This window comes from Ruditapes philippinarum, unplaced genomic scaffold (genome assembly GCF_026571515.1).
Source record: "Ruditapes philippinarum isolate M1 unplaced genomic scaffold, ASM2657151v2 ctg728_1_1_1_1, whole genome shotgun sequence".
Classification (NCBI taxonomy): domain Eukaryota; kingdom Metazoa; phylum Mollusca; class Bivalvia; order Venerida; family Veneridae; genus Ruditapes; species Ruditapes philippinarum.
Genome location: NW_026859203.1, coordinates 180,361 through 202,142, shown reverse-complemented (window position 1 = coordinate 202,142; position 21,782 = coordinate 180,361). Strand labels below are relative to the sequence as shown.

The window sequence follows — 21,782 nt, the reverse complement described above, 5'->3', positions numbered from 1 at the left end:
TTTGTGAAGAAAGCATCTGATGGAAAGTTTTCAATCTTCGATAAACCTGCAATTGAGATTGAAATAATATTATACAAAAAATAAGGAAATAAAAGACTTTAAAAGTGCAAATAACAATTGACACCATGACAGGATATCATTCATGATATCCAATGACACAGCTAAGGAATCTATAATTTTTAATAAAGATGTTGTTTTTTTTCTCATTCAGATAACAAATTATGGTTTTCAAAAATTAAAAGAAACCCTATACCTATTTCTAAAACATTATTTTTTCTACTTTTTAAATATCAAACGACTTAACTGCAAATTCGTCAATTTATGGTTTGGTCTCAGATTTCACCAAAAAATTGTTGAAATTTGACACAGCGTAATGAAAAATCCTACAAGATAATTGATCCAATTTTATTTTCTTGCTATAGATATGTTTATGTTTTACTAAAAAATACTAACATGGGACAAATTTAATTAACATATAACGTTCATTTACGGGACAAAAAATGTACATCACGTTTGCATTCCGCCATTTTATTTTTCGGATTTTTGTCACAGTTCATAAAATTGGAACCCGTAAAATTTCATTTTATCTCACTAAAATTCCATAATCTTAACGTTAAACCAAAGATATTTAAAGGATCTATCAAAATATTCTGTCAGTTTTCTTGTAATTTACTTATTTATACGAAGTTTTGCAGACAAAAATTACCCTTTCACGGCGATCAACACAAAACATCAGTTCGATTGAATTTTTTATTCTTTCAACAGACACAGTTTTTCACATTACATACTTTATACACCATGTTAAAAATACATCGGATCAATGTCATGATACTTACAAAATTATTTCATTTACTTTCTAGGGACTTCAACCCCATTAAGTAAACATACCGATCGATTTTCTGACCGAACATTTCCTCCGCTTTGAACTAAAATTGTAAAATGGCGGCGCTGATTCCTGATTGGACGTAAACATAAGGAGCGATAATCTCTGTGTTTCCCGTCCCCGTATCGTATGTTCCAGCTGTAGCTCAACGTACAAAAAATCTAGGCTGGGTAATTTTGGGAAAGTTTTTTCGCTAAATCCATGACTACCCGGGGATGTGCAAATTTTGAATTTGAACATCCTTGGTCTATGAGGTTTATTAGACGATGCTTCTTGTCAAATATAGAAGCTATAGCCTTTGCAGTTTCAGGGAAGAAGAATTTTTTTATTAATTTATATAAAAATATTATATCAAATTAAAAAGAAATAAAAAAAAATTAAAAAAAAAAAACAAAAAACGTCAACACCAGTGGAGGTTAAGTAATTTATGTTATAATCTACCGTTTTCGGTTCTTAACAAACCTTTACCAGGATAAATATTTTACAAAATTTTTGAGCAAAAGTGAAGAAAATAAGGATGTCTTTTATGTAACTATAAAAAGAAAATACTGGCATTGTGCAAACAACATTTTTAATGTTTTTAAATTGAATTTGTTGAGTCAAAAATCGTCCTGGTTGTTATAAGTCTGTGGTTTTGAAGATTCCATATAAAGAAGAGATGGCTATATTTTGTACTTTATATAATCTTTTCATTTTCACTATTAAACATGGCAATTTCATCTTGGCAGATAGTTTCGGTAGAATGGCTTGGTGTGACGTGCAGAGGAGAGATTGTTTCCGGAAAATAAAAGCTGAGTTTGTCAATGTCGAAGTTCTTTGTAGTATAGTATAAACTGCTGATTTATTTATCTATTGTCTTTCCAGATACATGTACATTTTACAACAAAAAGGAGATATATTATATATAAATTATTTACTGTCACTTGGTATATGATAGCGGTCATGTTTTCTTGGTGATTCAACAAACATTTTCATTTAATTATTTCATTTATTTATTTATTCTTGTTCTAGGTCGGAATCTCGCTTCTATCTTGGACAGAATATGTAAATATGTTGTTATTCTGTCCCAGCTTCTATTGCCAAAACACAAAATAGCACAATAATATCCTTAGTTGGAATGGTGGTCAGTGTATTCGGAAACTTATTACACAGTTACCTCCCCTTTTTCAGACACCGCCATTTTATGACTGTAAATTTAGATCTTATGAATATTTTTAATGCTTGAATTATGCCATGTTGGCGGGATTTTTAACAGGTTTGTTTTGACAGTTTAAATCGTGACGAATGTGTTTTGATTTAATTTATACTGTCTTCACTCTAACACAGTTTTGGCACATATAAAACACACAGGTGGCAGTATCAGTGCACAGGCGCTAGTCACATAATCAAATATTTTACATAATCGGTCTATATATGTATATAAAGTGTTTGGACACCCCACCCCTATCTGCCCCTGGACCCCTACTACAACCCTGAAAAAAAAATAATTCAACACTCTAAGGCTTACTATAAGGAACCAAATACAAAACCACCGATAAAATTATATAAAAAAAAAATTTTTTCCACTATCAAATTATAGTTATAGAAAGGTGAAAAGCCTACTATATGTTCATTTGCCAAACAATGTGGAACACGGGAAATCGTGGTTTCGGCGGATTCAGAGTCAACTCGTCCCCTGGTCAACTCGTCACCTTTTTGGTCAACTCGTCCCCTGGTCAACTCGTCCCCAACTCGTCCCCTACATTTTATTACTATTTTTATGCTCCCACAGAGTGGGAGCATATAGCGTTGCACTTGTCCGTCCGAGTGTCCGTACGTCCCGAAATCTTGTGGAAGCAACTTTTCTTAAACCGGATGGCAGATTTTGCTTAAACTTCCAGGGATGAACAACCTTAATGTGTAGATGGCAGTAAAGGAAGGAATTTTTGCTGCGACCAAATTTAACAGAATTATGGCCCTTTGTTGATTTTTTCACTATATACTATGTAGAAATTTTGTGAACGCAACTCCTCTTAAACCGGATGGCAGATTTTGCTTAAATATTTGACCTAGAGTCATAAGATTGACAGAACAGTGGCGTGTGGGGGCATCCGTGTCCTATGGACACATTTCTAGTTTTTCCATATGTTAAAAGTAATACGATTATAAAATTACTGAATTGGACATATTTTGACGCTTTTTGTATGCGAATATTTGGAGTTTTATCTAATAATAAGGATATATATGCATAATTCTGATTAAATTACATACGAAAAAAAACAACACGAAGACGATCAATAGCAATAACATTTAATGTATAAAAACATGTTTTATATGCAATGATAAAATATCATATAGTATGTCTTTTTTGTCAATATTATGTCATATATATTCACTTTCACACTTTCATTGTTTTTTTCATGCACATATTTCATTGTCTTTTTTTTCCTGACATCTTACGACTCTTGGGGCTTATAAAGGTTCCCGAATTCTCTTAGAAGTCCCGTTGATGACAACTCCCAATTCCTGTACCTGTCCCACAGCTGGTGAGTCTGTCCCTGGAGAAAGGTGTATTTTTCCGCTGGTAGCGGCGAAGTCTTTCTTCACTAATCAACTCAGAGTTCCTCACCGCTACCTGGGCCTCATCGTACAGAAGTTTTATCAAAAGGTAGAATGGAGGTGTTCCCCCAGCCCTCCCATTCAGTCTTCTATGCCATCCTATAAAATAATAGAAGTATATGTCCAACTCTAAAGCAAATAAAGATGTAAAGATAATAACAATAATGTAAGTTACATTAAAGCTTAAAATATTTCGATATCAATCAAATTCATTATTAATTTTACATATTTTACATAAAAGAACTATTTAAAAGACATTGATTTACAACATAATAGTGACGAATAGATCGAAAGTAGGGGACGAGTTGACCATATTAGGGACGAGTTGACTCTTTGAGGACGAGTTGACCAAAAGTAGGGGACGAGTTGACCAAAAAGGTGACGAGTTGACCAGAGGACGAGTTGACCAGGGGACGAGTTGACCGGATTGCGTTTCGGCGACTGAGGCGCATTCCGAAGGCATTTTGCTACATCATTCATTTATATCAATAAAAAGAACTCAATTATACAGCTTACTTAATTCAAGTTTAACGAATATCAATATTCTATCGATTTTTTCTATTTCACAGTAATTTTTGACTTGTCGCTGCCATTTCAACCCAGGTATCAGACTGCAAAATGGCTACGACAATTCAAAAAATACCATGAAACAGAAAAAATCGGAATGATTATGATATTCGTTAGACTTGAATTAGATAAGCTGTGGAATTCTAGTTCTTTTTATTAATGTTAATGAATGATGCAGCGAAATCCTGCCGGAATGCGCCTCAGTCACCGAAACGACGATTTCCCGTGTTCCACATTGTTTGGCAAATGAACATATAGTAGGCTTTTCACCTTTCTATAACTATAATTTTGATAGTGGAAAAATTTTTTTTATATAATTTCATCGGTGGTTTTGTATTTGGTATCTTAAAGTAAGCCTTAGAGTGTTGAATTATTTTTTTTCAGGGTTGTAGTAGGGGTCCAGGGGCAGATAGGGGTGGGGTGTCCAAACACTGATACTGCCACCTGTGATAAAACACTGAGAAAGTGCAGCAGTCTTCGTGCTATGAAATGTAAATAAAGTAGATTTTATGACTTTTGTAACATTCTATATGATGACCGAAAGGAAACTGTATGGCAAAGAACAGTATTCCATTTGAATATCAACGTTTAAGGATCATGAAGAATCAATACGTTAATTGAGTTAATAGTGTTAATTTCAATTACACCTTATATTGGCCTCTTCGTAACGGAAAAGAGTCAACTCGCCCCTATACCAACTCGGCACAGGTCAACTCGGCACGGGTCAACTCAGCCCACTTTACAAAAATATATAGGCCTATAACGTATTTACTTTGCTTTGCATGTTGTGAAGGTAAATGAATAATAAGAAATATCTTATTATTATTATTTTATAATAATAAATTGTACCTCTGCTGAAATAAAGTATATTAAGAAAAAAAAGTTATTTATTTGTCTTGCAGATTCGATAAAATTAATACAGACACAGGCACAATTATCGAACCTGGGAAGAAAAAATATGAACAGATTGATAAAAATAACTTCATATTTTTTCTTCCCAGGTCCGATACTTGTGCATGTGAATAAAGATATAATAAAAATGTGTTTCCTTAGATGCATTTTGTTTGTAAAGTAATTTTCAAAAAAATATTAAATAAAAACGTGTTTACTTAATAGCATAAGCTTCTAATTAATTGCAGGTGGTCACTAATCAAATTTGAATGAATGAGTCAATCATAATTATCACCTAATTAATCGGTTTTCTTTAACATACACATTGATTGATAATTATAGCCCGTGACAATAGTAGTCCTTTGATGTCCTTTACCCATTTTTAAAAGTGGGCAGAGTTGACCCGTGCCGAGTTGGAATAGGGCCGAGCTGACTCGGGGGCCGAGTATATTTTAGGGCTGAGCTGACCCGGATTCCTTCGTAACAGGCATGGCTGCCGTGTCTATTTCTAGTTATATACTGGGGTTTTCCAATATTTTAAACTTGCCATTCAAAAGTCATAGTTTCCTTGCTGATTATTTAAAGATTAATTTCAATTCACGACTTCAAAAAAATTTGAAACTCAATGTCCGGTAAATTGAGTTGTCTACACAATTTTTTGTCCCTTAATAATTCCCTACTTTAAAGCCACATTTCTACGGTCAAATGTTTAATTTCATGTTTGATAAAGTAATGTTTGCTTGTACTTAGAACCCAAAATTATTTGGGTAAAATTCCATTCTTTTTTATTATTTTAAATAAAAGTTACAAATAAAAAAACATCATATTTTGTCCGGTAATATGTAGGATCCCAGTACATTATTGACTATTCATCTATTGTCAGCAATCTGGTGAATCAGTGATTTACTAGATGCAGGATCCTGCATCAGTATACCCCAGAAATGCCTACTGGGATGCCCAGTTCTTTACATCATGCATCCAACTTGATCCAAGTGGATGCAGAAAATACAGGCTACTTTATAACTGTCTTTTTACATGAATATATTATTGGAATGAAAAAAGAGATAAAATTTAACTTATACTCAATAATCTATTATTAACTGTTAACAAGACCATATAATTAGTTAGTTTGAGAAATGGTCCTAGTCAATGTCAATTATTTATTAATAAATGTCAAAGGTCATACATATCTTAAAATTGAAGTGTTGTACATGTATTTAGATGCTGCAAAACAAAAAATTGAGAAAACTTTGTCATTTGTTTATTTCTGAATAAGACAATGTTTAGTAATTGCTCCTCCTCCCCTAGTAAGGTTGGAAAATTAACCTCATCATGTGTAAATTTATACATGTATAAGACTGTAAGGTAGCAGTTACAACTATGACTAATTATTTTATTACAGGTAGAAAGTTATATTTTCAACAAGAGCCAGGGTTTGAGGATGGCAACTCAGTGTTTGACCAGAATGCTGTCAGCCAAACTTTACAAGGATGGAAATCTTCCTGAAGTTCTGCACAAATCAACCAACTTCTTATGTATAAGCAAAGGTTATGATATAAAAATTAACTATGATGACCCTACTGAGTTAACAGTAGAACATCAACTGAGAAAAATGTTTCCAGAGCTTGTTGATCCCTCAGTAGCTCATAGCTTCAGGTAAATTCCATAACAGTTTGTAATTACTTTAAGGAAATATTTATTAGGAATATACAATATACTCAATATATATAAATCATTTAAGGTCAGTTTTGAGGAAAGTTTACTTAGGAAATAGATATCAATTCTGAGTTCATTGTTGTAGAATAAAGCACGGTTTGAGTTCAAATGCGTAGTAATATAATCACGAAGGCCGATAGACCTGAGTGATTAATTACAAAGCATTTGAACGAAAAACGTGCATTATTATAAAATAATGCACAAAGAATTAATATCTATTTCCATTCTAACACGTCAAGAAAAAATATAATTATTATTATAAAGTTGGACTTTATGTTTGGTGGTTAAATTTGTTTTCGCCTCAGAGTTTCCAATAGAAACATTCAATAAAGGCTGTTACAGTCGGTTGAAAAAAACTGTTGTTAAATCTACCGTGTGTAGAAACATTAAGAGAATAACGAGTTTTGAAAACATTGATAAAACTTTGTTTGTTTATTTTATTTCACTCCATAATTTTACAAGCGAAATACAAATTATTAAAAGTGAAATAAATGTAAAACTTAACTTGTTTGCAACATTAAAATGGCATACTTGATTTGATTGTTTTGCACATGCTGTTTGGCGCTACATTGTGATGTCATGTAAACAACACTTTAAACGTCTGTACAGCGTTAATGACTGAATTAAAGATATTGGTGTTCGGATTCATTTTCTTAGATAGACCATTTTCTTTCATTCTAGAAAGTTTTCACAACAAAATTCGACAAAAAATTGTTTTTTATTTATCAGGTTTTTCAAACAAAATGTCACCCTCAATGTGAAAATATACAAGGAGATAACTAAAAATGGTGAGTGCATTGTTGTAGAATAATGCACGCTTTGGGCCTTCTTTGTTTATATAGAAAAATTTCCGATAGTGTTAGAATTTTGTAATATGTCACCTAGGTCTGGGGTTATCAAAAACTTATCTCAACTTAAACTCTGATCTCTGGATTATGGTTGGTCAGATAACATCACAGAATGTACACTGGCCAATAAAAATCCTCAGATTTGAGACAGAAGTCGAAAAACAACATTTCATTACCTTCATCGGGTCAGTACAGGTTAGTCAAAAAAACAGACTTTTGAGTAATCTAAATAATCTTTTATCTTTTGTTTAAATTCTGATTAACTTACCTACATGGTCCCACCAGAGATATAGAATTTTTTCATCTATCCAGCAAGCATAAGGAATGTTGGTGGTTCTTGTGTGCCTGTTTGTGTCTGATGTTATGTATGACGAGATTATTGAGGTCTGCCATAATAAGAGCTAGGAAGTTATCACATTGTACATTATTGGTGTCTTAAAACCAAATAGTAATAGTTTGTTTAAATTGAATTTGTTATAGAAATTAATATGTGATTAAGTTGTAAATATAATTATATACATGTTTATATTACATGTATGTAAATGCTGTAATTGTGTTGTTTTATTGAAATATGTCTACTCTGTAGAACGCATAATTGTTGATATATTATTGTTATAAAGGTATGTTCATCGTCTAGATTTTGCTACAAGTGGAATATTGTGTCTGGCTTTGAACAGAAATGCAGCAAAACATTTGTCTCACCAGTTCAAGAATAAACAAGTGCTGAAATATTACCTTGCTCTTGTAAGTTGATAAAGAAATACATGTAATGCAAAGTAAACATTCTTATCCATTTGATACAAAATCAGTTAAGTTTAATATTCAACAGTTCATTTTATTGCCTCCTTTTTCAAAAGTTTTAACATTGTCATTAAATAATTACAAATTAAATATCGTTTAACACTGCTATCTATTTAATTAGGTAATTAATATCAAATTTGACTGCATTTGTTGTAGAATAATGCATGGTGAGAGTTCAAATGCGTAGGAATATAATCAGGAAGGTGGATAAATAACAAAGCATTTGAATGATAAACCTTGTATTATTATACTATAATATTAATATCTATTTCCATACTAACATGCTAATTATAATAAATAGAGAATTGATAAAATATGTTGAACTACATTTAGCGTAGAAGTACAATATAATTTTCCTGACATTATTTGGATTTTTGACATCATATCTGACATCATATGATTATATCTTGTAATAATGCACTTGATTTTCCTCTCTGTTTAATAGAGAATAGAGTGAAGCATGTTAGAATGTTGAATATGCAGTGGCCTGTATGATTATATGGTGTAAGGTACATGAAAACAAAATATGATTTTAATTTAAGTGCCTTTATACATAGAAAACTGTTCTATTTACAGGCAGATATTTATATTAACTTGTAAAACTGTAGAATATAACTGTTTCTACCAGACAACATTATGCATTGTTAGCATCTTTCTATTCTAATTTATAATATTGTAGAAAATGAATATTGCTATCATAGAACAGACTGAAATGTAACTTTGTTACTGATGTTAACACAATTTTATATAAGTGAATGATATTGTACAGGTGAGGGGTCATGTAGAAGATGATATTGTATTTATTGATGTACCAACTGGTGATTTAGAGGACAAAGAATGGCCAGGAAGGAGGTGTGTATCTAGTCACCCAGCTTGTAAAGATCCAAAGATTACACACACACTAGTGATTGCACTAGAGAAAGGTCTGTTTGATGGTTCACCAGCAACAAAAGTTGTTCTTAAACCAATTACAGGTATGTCACAAATAGTTTACAAATGCTTTATACATGTATATTAGACTAGCCTCATCACTAAGTATTTAACCCTGACAGGGTTTGAACCCATATGACTTGTGATCATTAGATTACTAGTCTGACACATTAACCACGTGGCCATGCTGCCAAGTCGTTGTTTCCTTCATCAGGAAACTTTACACTTATTGTTCGTTACTGGTTGGTTCCATGAACGGGTTCAGAAGTGTGTCTTTAAGCTTTAAGCTTCCTATGCAATCAAACTTAAACAATTCTGTATAAACCCTTGAATTTGTGTAATGGATTTGCCCTGCTTTTAATTTGGAATTGTCTATTTGAAGTATTAGGGATTTCAGAATCAAAATAAAATGATTAGGCTACCAACAGGTTAGTGCCAGGCCCAGTCCGACTTCTTGCATGTGCAGGCTAGCCTGGCGCTATACATGTGTCAAAGTCTAATCACTTTTGGTTCCAGCAGGTAGAGTAAATTACCCTCAACAATTATTGTATAGATCATATTAAAAAAGACATAACAAATTTTACATGTAAAGTTAAACTTTTAAAATGAAACTTTGTGTTAAACATTGATTTATAAATGTATTTTAGCCTAAACATTTCCTAAAAACTTTTATATTATCGACAAGCGTAATTACCTGTAAGGCATTAGGAACAAAGTATGTGTTAATTAAATGTGTAATACTCATGAATGAAGCAGGACAAATTTGTGGTGTAAGCTCTTGTCTCATGCTATGATAGTAGCTCAAGTAAGCTTGGAGATATTTTGTATAAAAATATATTAATGTGAATTATAAAAAAGCATTATAATGTTATGCTTCACATTTGATGTTTTCTTTTAAATGATATTGTTCCAAGTTCTACATTGATGGTAAAGTGTTGATATTAAAGTGACATTATGCCCATCTAAAGGTATATAGCCAGTGAACAGGTGAGCGTCAAAATAAATTTTCATTTTGCCATAATTCCTTCTGATTCAATAATTTACTTCACATAAACAATAAATAACCACCGGATTCAAACAAATTTCAGTAAATATCATTGAGATTTACCTGTAACGTTCAATTTATAAAAAAGAGTGGGGCAGTCTTTATATTTAATGCAGATTTTAGATTTTATCCTAAACATTTTCCAGTATAATCTGTTCATCAAACATCATGTAATTAGCAGTTAATCTTTTGAAATATAAAGTCAATTTAGCTCAACTTGACAATGACAATATGAGCATAATGTCACTGTAACTAATTCTGGCTGTATGTTCTGCTGATTATAATAGGTCAATCTTCTTTAGTATATAGAACTTGGTACTGAATAACACTTTTTATACAAGTGATGGCATATATGATTTTTACTTCTGATGTTTAATCTTTACAATGCAGTTGTTTTTAGCTCACCTGTCACAAAGTGACAAGGTGAGCTTTTGTGATCACAATTTATTTGGCATCCATCCGTCCGTCATCCGTCTGTTATTTTTTTATTTAAACAACATCTTCTCATAAACTTCATTAAATTTCATCCTAACTTCACAAGAATGTTCCTTTGGTGGTCACCTTCAAAGAATTTAATTCTGGTTGCCATGGCAACCGAAAGAAAAAACTTAAAAAATAAAAATCCAAAGAGCTCGAGCAAAACATCTTCTAGTGAGTGTCTACCAAGTTTGTGGGGTCAAAATTGGCCCTGTTCCTGGCAGTTACATGTATTGATTTTCGTTATATGTATGAAGTAAAAACTTTAAAAATCTTAAAAAAATCCCAAAGTGCAAGAGCTTAGATATAAAGCATGAAAAATTTTCTAATGGGTGTCTTCAAAGTTTGTTTAGATAAAAGCCCTGGGGTCAAAATTTGCCCTGCCCATGGGGTGATGGATTTTCCTTATATGTGCACATCTTTTGGAACTGTTGTTTTCCCTCAGCAATAGCAACCAGTAATGTTTTTACACATGCACGATTTCAGATACAAATATGAACTTTGTGATATCAGTTTAAGATTTAGATTTTATATCTGCTTTTGTTTACAGTTTACAATATTACTTGTTCCCTGTCATGGAGAAATTCTATATTCAGGTGAGCAATTTCAGGGGCATCATGGCCCTCTTGTTCTAGAGAGGGTGGAGGGGTCATAAAATTAAGACATTGGGTAAAGCATAAGCCATATACAAAATAGGGTTTAGCAGTTTACTGTTTTTCCGGAGAGGATAATGAGTAATTCTTTTGTGTGATTTTCACTATAAAAACATAAAAGAATATCTGATCCTTGATGTAATTTTATATTTTATGATTATTCTGAAACAGAACAGCTAAATCCCAATGAGGTACATGGCCCCTACCCCACCCCCATTCCCATCTCTGATTATGCGCATGCAGTGCACATGTAACAATTATACACTATAGAAGGGAAATAAATCTGAAAGAGAGCATAATAACATTAAATGCCATTATCTGCCCTTTGTGTTGATATTATTGATGCTCCAGTTTTGTAATTTACATTTAAATCTTCTATATCTATAATGTACATGTATATAATGTATTTCAGGTAAGCAGCATCAATTAAGAGTACACTGTGATTATATAGGTAACACTATAGTTGGTGACTATACCTACAGTTTAAGACAGGATACATCACCAGATAGAATGATGCTACATTCATATAGACTATCTACAAGTATGCCTATAGAAGACTTAGATCTCATCTCCCAGGATCCATTCACTCCAGACTGTATTAAGGAATGGTCACCTAGAGAAATTATAAGGACATACGAGGAAGCTGAAAGACTAGGAAACATGTTTGATCCTCATTCTAGTGATGTTAAAAAAGTGGAAATAAAAGAAGTGACTTAATTGAGGCTGGTGCGATGTTATTTATAATAATTTTGTGTCATTGATAAAGGCGTATATGGCACAGAATTAGTGCATTTATTCCATCTTGCTTGATGATATTGGTACTAACATTATGCTTGCTTCCATACTTCTTTATGACAATGGGTACCTACGTTTTGCTGAATTATCATGCATTATGATTTCTGAATGCACTATCATGTAATTGCAACTTCATGTGTTCCAAACTCACATATTTTAATATGCTATATATATAATAACATCTTTTTAAGGACAGCGTATTATGTTCGGTGTTTAAAAGGACATTCTTAGCTATATATATTTAGTACTTGGTATGTATTTATATGTACGCAAAAGAATACCGTTGTATGCTCACCGCAGTTTATGTACGGAACATTCCAATTATAGGAGAAATAAGGAAAAATTCTGTTCATCTCAATAAGAGAGTTCTCACCCCTGAACCCATTACCGCATGAGCAATTTGTGAAAAATGGCTGTTTTCAGTGAAAAGTCTCCCATTTCAAGTTCAAGTTGCTATAAAACTATAACAACTGCTTCAATACTAATCAAACTGGGCACAAATGTTCACTGGACCATTGCCTTTGTAACTTAAATTTCCTATTACCATGGCAACGAGGGGACATCTCAAAATTGCCAAAAATCACTATTTTGCATTGATTTTTTCCATCAAAATTGATTTCAAAGTGCTGCAACTTCTCAATGGATTGAGATAGTCAAAGGCTTTTCAGTGCTGGTTGCACGTTACCTTATGATCGACCTTTGGTCATTTTTAGGCTCTCACAAGAAATATTCTTGGTGATGAGGGGGGGGGGGGGCTGCAACAAAGCAACACTTCTCAAACAAAAACAAATGTTGGGGGCCTAATTAAGGCATTTTTCACGATTTTAGACAACAAAAAGGGGGGGGGAGTGAAAAAGGTGTGAGTGGGGCCTCCGTGGCCGAGTGGTTAAGGTCGTTGACTTGAGATCACAGGTCCCTCACCGCTGTAGGTTCGATCCTCACTCGGGTCGAAATCTTTCATGTGAGGAAGCCATCCAGCTGGCTTACGGAAGGTCGGTGGTTCTACCCAGGTGCCCGCTCGTGCATGAAATAATGCTCGAAGGGGCACTTGGGGTCTTCCTCCACCAATAAAGCTGGAAAAATCGACGAAAAAATCTCGGCGGGACGCTCTAGGATGGCCTGACTTGAGTGTACGGTCGCCCATATGGGCTTTCCGGCGGCGACCTTAAATAAACACATTAAAAAAAAAAAAAAAAAAAGAAAAAGGTGTATATACATATATCTGTTAATGGGTTAACAGAAAATGATGAAATTACCCAAAATCACGTTTTTCCATGTTAAAACATGGCCTTACATATAATTTTGAAGAAAAATTGTCGTTTTGTAGATTTTTTTTTTCATTAACAGTTCACAATTGCTAGACATTGTTTAAATTGTTTATATACAATGTCAGATGACCAAACATGATCCACAAAGCATGGGACACCAAACTTATTTAGCATGAAACATTGGATAAAGGAAATAAGCGAAAGCTACACCATGTGAGCAATAAGTCACATAAGGCACACTTTAACAAAATCCATCTTGTAATTTTTAGGTGTACAAAAAGAAGTAGGGAATAAAATATATTCGATTTTGAATGACTTCTACATAAAACTATACAAAAACGAACTAAACCGTAAATAGTTTGTATAGTGCACGAAGAAAGCTAACATATGCATAAAGGTATATAAGGTTAATTAAAAAAACAGTACGATAAATGGCTTGTGCAACTTCAATACTTATCACTCAATGAAAGAATAAGTCGCTACGCAAGTTTGAATGAAATAATGCAAAATGGAATCCAGTATAATGCAAAGTTTAAATATCATAAAGCAAGATGGAATAAATGCATCAATTCTGTTCCTTAACCCAGTAACCGTCGAAATTATTTAATACATAATTATGTAACTTCCCACTATCATGGTGAGGAAAATTTCTGATATGTTCACATATGTCAGTCCGACTAATTGCACTGCACATTAATATATTATGTTATTTTGTGTAGGTGCGCGCAATTTTTATATATCTTCCCTGAGCCAGAACAAAAATATCGGGGAATGTCAAAACATTTTGACTATACATGTCCATATTACAGACGTCTATGGTGCAACTCGGATTTACCTCCCTTATTTACACACACTACCAGGGCGACTTATGCCCTCACCGACTTTCATATAATTTTGCAGTACATATCCTTAATAAAAGTTGATTATAAATTAATATTCTAACAAAGATTTACAGAGGATTGTGATTGCACACAAGATACCCCAATTATTGATGTTATAGAAAATGATTCCTACATGTGTTGTGGTGACTTCAATCTTGTATTAAATACTAACCTTGATTATTACAATTATAAATCAATGGATAATAATAAGAAAGCTAGAAATTTACTTCTTTAAAATATTAATAGTTGACATTTATTTGACCCGTTTAGAGAATGTAATAAAGATATTAGACAGTATACATGGCGTTGTACAAGTCCGACACAGCAGGCTAGGTTAGATTTCTTTTTTTGATTATTGAGGATATTTTACCTCAGGTAAGGAGTTGTGATGTAGGTCTTAGCTATAGATCAGATCATTCTATTGTAACACTTAGTTTAGATCTTAGTAATGTTACTCATGGTAAAGGTCTCTGGTAATTCAATAACTCTCTTTTATATGATAAAGAATATTTGAATATTATTAATGAAAACATTGAAAAAATAAAAAAACAATACTGTTTACCTGTATGTAATATAGAAACTATTGAAAATTTTAGCTATAATGAACTATCATTTGTTATTGATGACCAGTTATTTTTAGAAACTCTGTGAATAGAAATAAGAGGAAAAACTATTTCTTATGCAAGTTTTAAGAAGAAAAGCAAATCTAGAGAGGATGATTTAATATCACAGATTACAGATTTAGAAATAAATACAAATGGTGCTGGAAATATTAGATTATTAAACTTGCAAAAAGAATTGGAAACTATAAGACAAGACAAAATTAAAGGTAATTTCATACACTCTAGAGCAGAATGGATTGATAATGGTGAAACACCAACTAAATACTTTTTGTAATCTTGAAAAATATAACTAGACTTCAAAAATCATTACTTTTTTAGAAAAAAAAACTAATGGTACTTCCTTTATTAACTAAATTGTTTATGTCACTTCCAAATCCTAATTCTCAGAAATAATATGTTTATGATTTTGTGTGGCAAGGTCCGCCAAAGATTAAATCTTCTGTATTGGTGAAGGAATATGTAAATGGTGGTCTAAAATGATTGATGTATGTGCTTACATGAAAAGTTAAACATTTTCATGGTTAAGAAGAATTGTATCATCTGAATGTGATAAATGTTACACTATTTTAGATAACTTTTTAGATATTAAGAAGCTGTTTAATTGTCGAAAGTTATGTAAAGAATATATATATATAATATTTTGAAAAATTCATTTTGGAAAGATGTTTTAGGTGCTTATGAAGAATTTTTAGAAAAAATACCGATTATTTCTATGGAAATGTAAGAAATGCCCCTGTTCTATAACCAATATATTTTGATGGATAGAAAACCTATTTTCATAAAAACATGGTATGATAAAAGTATAAGGGTTTATCAAAGTTATTATGAATGTGAATGGTACTTTCCTTGAAAGGAATGAATTGAAAGCAAGATCAGGTATTAAAATAAACTTTACTTTCTACCAATTAATTATCAGTGCTGTCAAGAAATACAGAAGTATATTAAGTTTAAAGTCAATATGTGATAAGTATAAAAATTGCTTCCTATTCTCCCATTATATGTTATTATATAAAGCCTATACTACTTTGTGTTAAAAGTACATCAGACATGTACAATATATACATAAAAATGATGATATTCCAACTTGTCAGACTAAATAGAACATTTGCTTTCAAATAATACAATCTGACTGGAATAAAATACATGTTACTTGCAATTGTTTCAGACAAGACTAACACATGTTTCAACAGCATAAAGTATGCTTGTGAGACTATATAACTCTTATGTTGTATTATTTGGTCCATTATACTGGTAAGACTTCTCACTGTATAACCGATTCCTGAAATATATACATTAAAAGCATTACCCACTTTAAAACAATTTTGAAAATGTTTTTACTCAAGTGGTATTAGTTCATTGAAAGTATTAAAGCTAATGACATAATAACTTATTTTATATTGACAGACATATATGTACATGCGGTCACTTAATACACGTCTGACTGTATGTGCTAGAATTTACACCAGAGATATGTATTCTTAATTGTTGTCTCGGAATGTGAAACAAGTTGAAATGTTAAACTGGAAATTGTTTAACTAGTAACTTTATTTTGAAAGGAATATTTAAGAAATTAGCAGTTATATACTAGAACTAAACAGGGAGATATAGAATTTTGTAGAATAAATACCAAGTGTCGGTTTGACAGTAATAGATTAGCTTAGGCTCTTCCATTCCATTGAATTTTGTGTGTGATGACAATGTGTAAGCCCCCATGTCGGGGAAATACAGCCACTCTCCAACATCATGTGCTGGTAATAATGTAGAGTCTACAATACAGTCAACACTGTCACATGAAGGTCCCCATACACTACTCTCATACAAGGCAGCATCTTGGTCTGTCTACAACATAGTAAAACACTGTCTAAAACTTAGTATAACAGACATACCTCTTTATCATTTTCTGTTTATTCTTAATATAAAGTTATGAATATTTTTATATAAGCTGAAAACGAAATAAAACAATTTGTAGCATGCATTATTTTCTAAGTTCTTGTCCTTGGTCAGTGATAGACAATGTCCTGTTACATTGTAAGTCAACAGTCACTGTATTAGTGTTGTTTGGATAGAGAAGGGTTGCTTAGTTCGCCATTTTACCTTAGTAGTCAGAGTGTATATGAGGTTCAAGAACTTTAAAGTAGGGAGTTCGAATCCCGGGCATTACTTGATTCATTGGATATTTGCCCAATGTTAGTTTGTGTCCATCCACTACTGTTCCAGATTTTTGAAGTAGGAAACTGGTCAATATGGGTAGAGAATTAGTTAATGTCGGCTGGCCTAAAACTGAAGTGATGTTAATTTGCGCTTAGAAAGTTATAATGTTTCTACCTTTAAAGATTTCGCCTCATATTTTCTGTCCACTGAAAGTTTACTTAGGAATGACCCATAAACTCCATCATTCACATAGTACATTATAGACTTTACAGTCGGGTCATTTCTGTTTATGCCAGTCCCTGCATTATATAAAGTAGAATTGATATCAGTTATACAATATTGCACAACAAACTTTGTGAAGTTTAATTTTGGATCTTACAACACTGACATGCTATTCACCTCTTATATAATACTTGCTTGTTTTCAAAATAAACTTATCAGTTAGCGTTTAAGTATTTGACAAGCCCTCTTATTTATATTTGTTTAACATTGCTGAATGTGTGACAAAGATTGAATTATCAGAAGCAATTTTTACGATGTGTCTGCGGATACATGTATAATATTTATTATTATGATAGTGTTACAATTTACAACATACCTTTATCTTGTTTGTTTGGTCTGTGTGACACAATACGTTTTGCTATGATGTTGACGCCAATAGTAAAAGCGGATGCGACCATGTAGCGTCCCGGCTCGGCTATAATCTCCAAACCTTCATTGCAAGGAAAGTGTGTATCTAAGCTGGAGTTTACAACATCAGCTATCTAATTTAAAAACAAAACAAATAATACATTTGCATGTAGTTTTCTCAATATATATCAAATATTTAAAGCAGGAAACAATTTATGTTCCAGTATTTCTTATATAAAGTCAAGATTTATATGGTTTGGTTTAAACATATTTATTTAAGATCGATTGCGAAACAAGTTCTTGCAACTTCTACTAATCACTTTTGAGCCCACTTCCAGAAACCAACCAGTAGTGGTGTCATATAAAGTAACATGGTCTTGACCTGATAAAGGGTCGAACCCATGAACGCTGGGTTGAGAGGCATACACTTTAATAACTAGGCCACCGCTACTCTTGGCTTATACATAAAATGTTATAATCAGGTTGATATTTGACATCTCGAGGTGCGCGTTAAATACGTACCTGTTGAAATTTTGTACCAGTATCAAGTTGACCTGGGAAACCACCTCCTATGTCAAGCAGTGTCATATTGAAGCCAAGACCAGCCCCGGTATCAAATACCTGCCTTGATTGCTGTATGGCTGCTGAAAATGCCCTAGAGTCATAACAGTTGCTACCAACGTGAAAACTGAAAGATAATGCTCATTTTTCAGTAAAAGTTGAAACGCATGACACTTGATAGCTTGTCTTCACTTGTTTAAATTCTGCTGTATTTGATTTATTGCTTAACATTTTTAACTACTCCCGTTAAGTGTTGACAGTAGGCCGGCCTACACTTGAATATGTTATCAAAAATCCTTCAAATTTTACAACTTTTGTTAAAATTTCACACACATACTTTTCAACTCTATTTCGTTCATGTTTATTTAAGCATATTGATAAAACAATACTTTCAAGTCTATATATGATGCATTTTACCTAACACCAACGACGTTAAGGTTTAGTTCTTTCGCAGTCTCGAGAACAGTGGGAACGTCCAATGGATGACACCCGTACTTACTGCTGAAATCTTGATTCCCCTTATACTCACTGTCTATCATTATCCTTAAAACTAATCTGTAAATATAAAAAGATATCATCATTAATCCGACTGTCCTAAATAAAACATATAATAGACTGACCTCAAATTTAGCCTAATATATGAATGACATATGATGAAAAGTATTAAACCCCACCTGGCTGTTGGAAATATCTTCTTAACTTTATACAGTTCCTCCACGTTGTCAAACGTCATTTTGTCCACACCTTTCTGTTCCGCGAACTTCAGCATTGAAGGTTGCTTGCATGGCTGTGCGTATATGACACGTGCTGGTGTTACGCCAATATTGAGAACCTTTTCTATCTCGTGCTGAATTAAAATAGTTTAAGAAATGAAAAAGAGAAAAGTTGTTCTGCTAATACAATGTACATATAGTAATACATTAAGCTTGTATTCTTTAAAGATATGGCATTTTGAAAACTGCAAGGCTTATTGAGCTGTTCTCCTAAGCTGAATGTAAAGTAGTATTCATCAATTTGCTTCGTTTTCTTAAGTGGATATTTAGATTATGTTGAAAAACAAAAATCTGATGTATTTTGCTTTCAATCCATGATAACCTAAAATACACAAGGATAATCCAGGATGGATCGTGAGTTACCTTACAAGCACAGTCAAATGATGCCCCCAGATCAGCGAGGACCTTCAGTACTGGTAATTCTTCATTGCACTTTACAGCTAAAACAAAACAACAACACAAACATTCATCACTTTACATGATACTAGAACAAGAAACTATTGTATATGTATTTATATTTTAACACATTAGCCGACTTTTCAAACTTGTGTTCCTTCGTTGAAACAAAGTCTAACTTATTCATGATAAGATATTTTGTATATTGTTGACCAAAATGTTTCACTGTATGACATGGAATGTGGGTGGCTATGCGGAAGTGAATGCGTGGCCTTAGACTTACCAACGAATTCTTCTAAACAAATGTGTTAATGAGGGTAAAATTCATTATAATCATACCATAAAAAGGTTTAACTCTCGGTAAAAGTGTCGTCCATCGTTGGTACTTGTGAATTATATCTCCAAGATTACATAAACAGAAATGTTTCTCGCTCTCCTGTAATACAACAATATATTATTCTTAAGTGCACGTAACAATTTTCTGATATTTCGAGACAATTTATAGACAATTTACTTAAGTTATTAAACCTAATAAAGTAGACAGCATATTTGAAAGATAACTACTTAGTATACTGAATATCGAACTGACAGTATAAGTGATTTTTTTTCTCAGAGAAAGGTTGAAATACAATACCCTTAAAGGGAAAAAATAGTTACGGTATCAGTATGGTGCCTCTAACGTAGTGTCCTAGCTAGTACAACATTACCTAAGCTCGCTTACTTCATTATAAGCCAGACTGGTATCAAAGGCAGAAATATAGATCAATGTTCCGTCTATAGATGTAAGCAAATAAATAAAATAAATCTTAAAAATTAATATTATATAATTATATAACAACATCACCTCCTTCCTGGCAATGTTAACTTGCTCGTTTACAAGGTCAGCAGTGCTTGAACTGTGTGTATGTAATGTCACAATCTCACCTTCAATACTGGCTTGCATTCTTATACTATAAATATAAAATATCCCCAAAAATACTTTAAACGGCTTGCCTATACCATCACATATAAGACATGACATCAAACAGCCACTATATAAAGCATGTCATAAAACTGTAACTATATTAAACATGACACACATCAGCCATTATATAAGACATGACATAAAACTGCACCTATATAAGACACAACATAAAACAGCCACTATATAAGGTATGAAATAACACAGCCACTCTAATCGACTGTCACTATGTAAAACATGACATAGAGCTGTCATTATAATAAAACATGACATAAAACTGTCACCGTATAAGACATGACATAAAACATGCACTAAATAACTAACATAACATAACACAACCACTATATTTTAAACATGACATATAACTCTCACTATATAAGCATGACATAGAACTGTCACTTTATAAAACATGACAAAGAACTGTCACTTTATAAGACATGACATAAAACAGCCATAATATGAGACATGACCTAGAACTGTCACTGTGTGAGCCATGACATAAACAGCCATTATATAAGACATGACATAAAACTTCCACTTTAAAAAATGACATGAAACAGCCACTATATAAGACATGACAAAGAACTGTCACTACATAAAACATGACATAGAACTGTCACTATGTAAAACATGACATAGAACTGTCATTTTATAAACATGACATTATAGAACTGACACTATATTAGACATGACATAAAACACTCACTAAACAAGACATGACATAACTACCACTATATAAGACATAATATAACACAGCCACTATACAAAACATGACATAGACCTATATTAGACTCAGCTTGCGTCTCGTCCATCTGTACTCAACAAAGTAAAATGACCTCAAAATTTAGTATATTTATCTGATATATCAACGACAAAATCTTACTGCATATCAATTATGCTTCATGTTTATCATAAACTTGGAACGTACTGTACACTCTATATCTGACATTTGCTACTTTCGTTTTGACATGTATTCACTTAGATCTATATAAATATGCCCGACAAATTGCATTTTAAGTCATGACAAAATTTTACGTATTTATATTAACTTTGTCAACACTACTTACGTTAACACGGATGTTAAATCCGGAATTTTAAGACTAATTTGAATCAAGAGAACTACAAGAAACCAACATACTTTAAACGTTACTGATAAATGCACAATGCAAAGTTTTATCTGCGTAAGAAAAAATAAAACGTGTTTCTCGTTTGACTAATTCTGATTGGCCATTATAAATGATCAAATTTCACGTTACAATAGTAGATCTACAAGACTTGCAGCTATTGACATAGCATTCCTGCGTTTCTATCACTTTTAAAGTCTTAAGATGCAT

The 21,782-nt window shown here is 32.5% G+C and overlaps 2 protein-coding genes across 2 annotated transcripts; one reads left to right on the top strand and one right to left on the bottom strand.

Annotated features, from left to right (window-relative positions):
• The first annotated feature begins 6,341 nt into the window (after nt 1-6,341).
• On the top strand, nt 6,342-12,130 carry LOC132755596 (RNA pseudouridylate synthase domain-containing protein 1-like). Its single transcript, XM_060746483.1, has 4 exons — nt 6,342-6,595; nt 8,124-8,247; nt 9,074-9,278; nt 11,822-12,130. The coding sequence occupies exons 1-4, from the start codon at nt 6,381-6,383 to the stop codon at nt 12,124-12,126; spliced, it is 849 nt and encodes a 282-aa protein (XP_060602466.1). The 5' UTR covers nt 6,342-6,380; the 3' UTR covers nt 12,127-12,130.
• Nucleotides 12,131-15,855: 3,725 nt separating this feature from the next.
• Nucleotides 15,856-21,671, bottom strand: LOC132755595 (ornithine decarboxylase 1-like). Its single transcript, XM_060746482.1, has 11 exons — nt 21,516-21,671; nt 20,332-20,437; nt 19,827-19,923; nt 19,455-19,531; nt 18,993-19,165; nt 18,736-18,873; nt 18,280-18,445; nt 17,726-17,891; nt 17,302-17,426; nt 16,604-16,815; nt 15,856-16,255 (listed from the first exon to the last, which is right to left on the bottom strand). The coding sequence occupies exons 2-11, from the start codon at nt 20,428-20,430 to the stop codon at nt 16,198-16,200; spliced, it is 1,311 nt and encodes a 436-aa protein (XP_060602465.1). The 5' UTR covers nt 20,431-20,437; nt 21,516-21,671; the 3' UTR covers nt 15,856-16,197.
• Between the last annotated feature and the right edge of the window lie 111 nt (nt 21,672-21,782).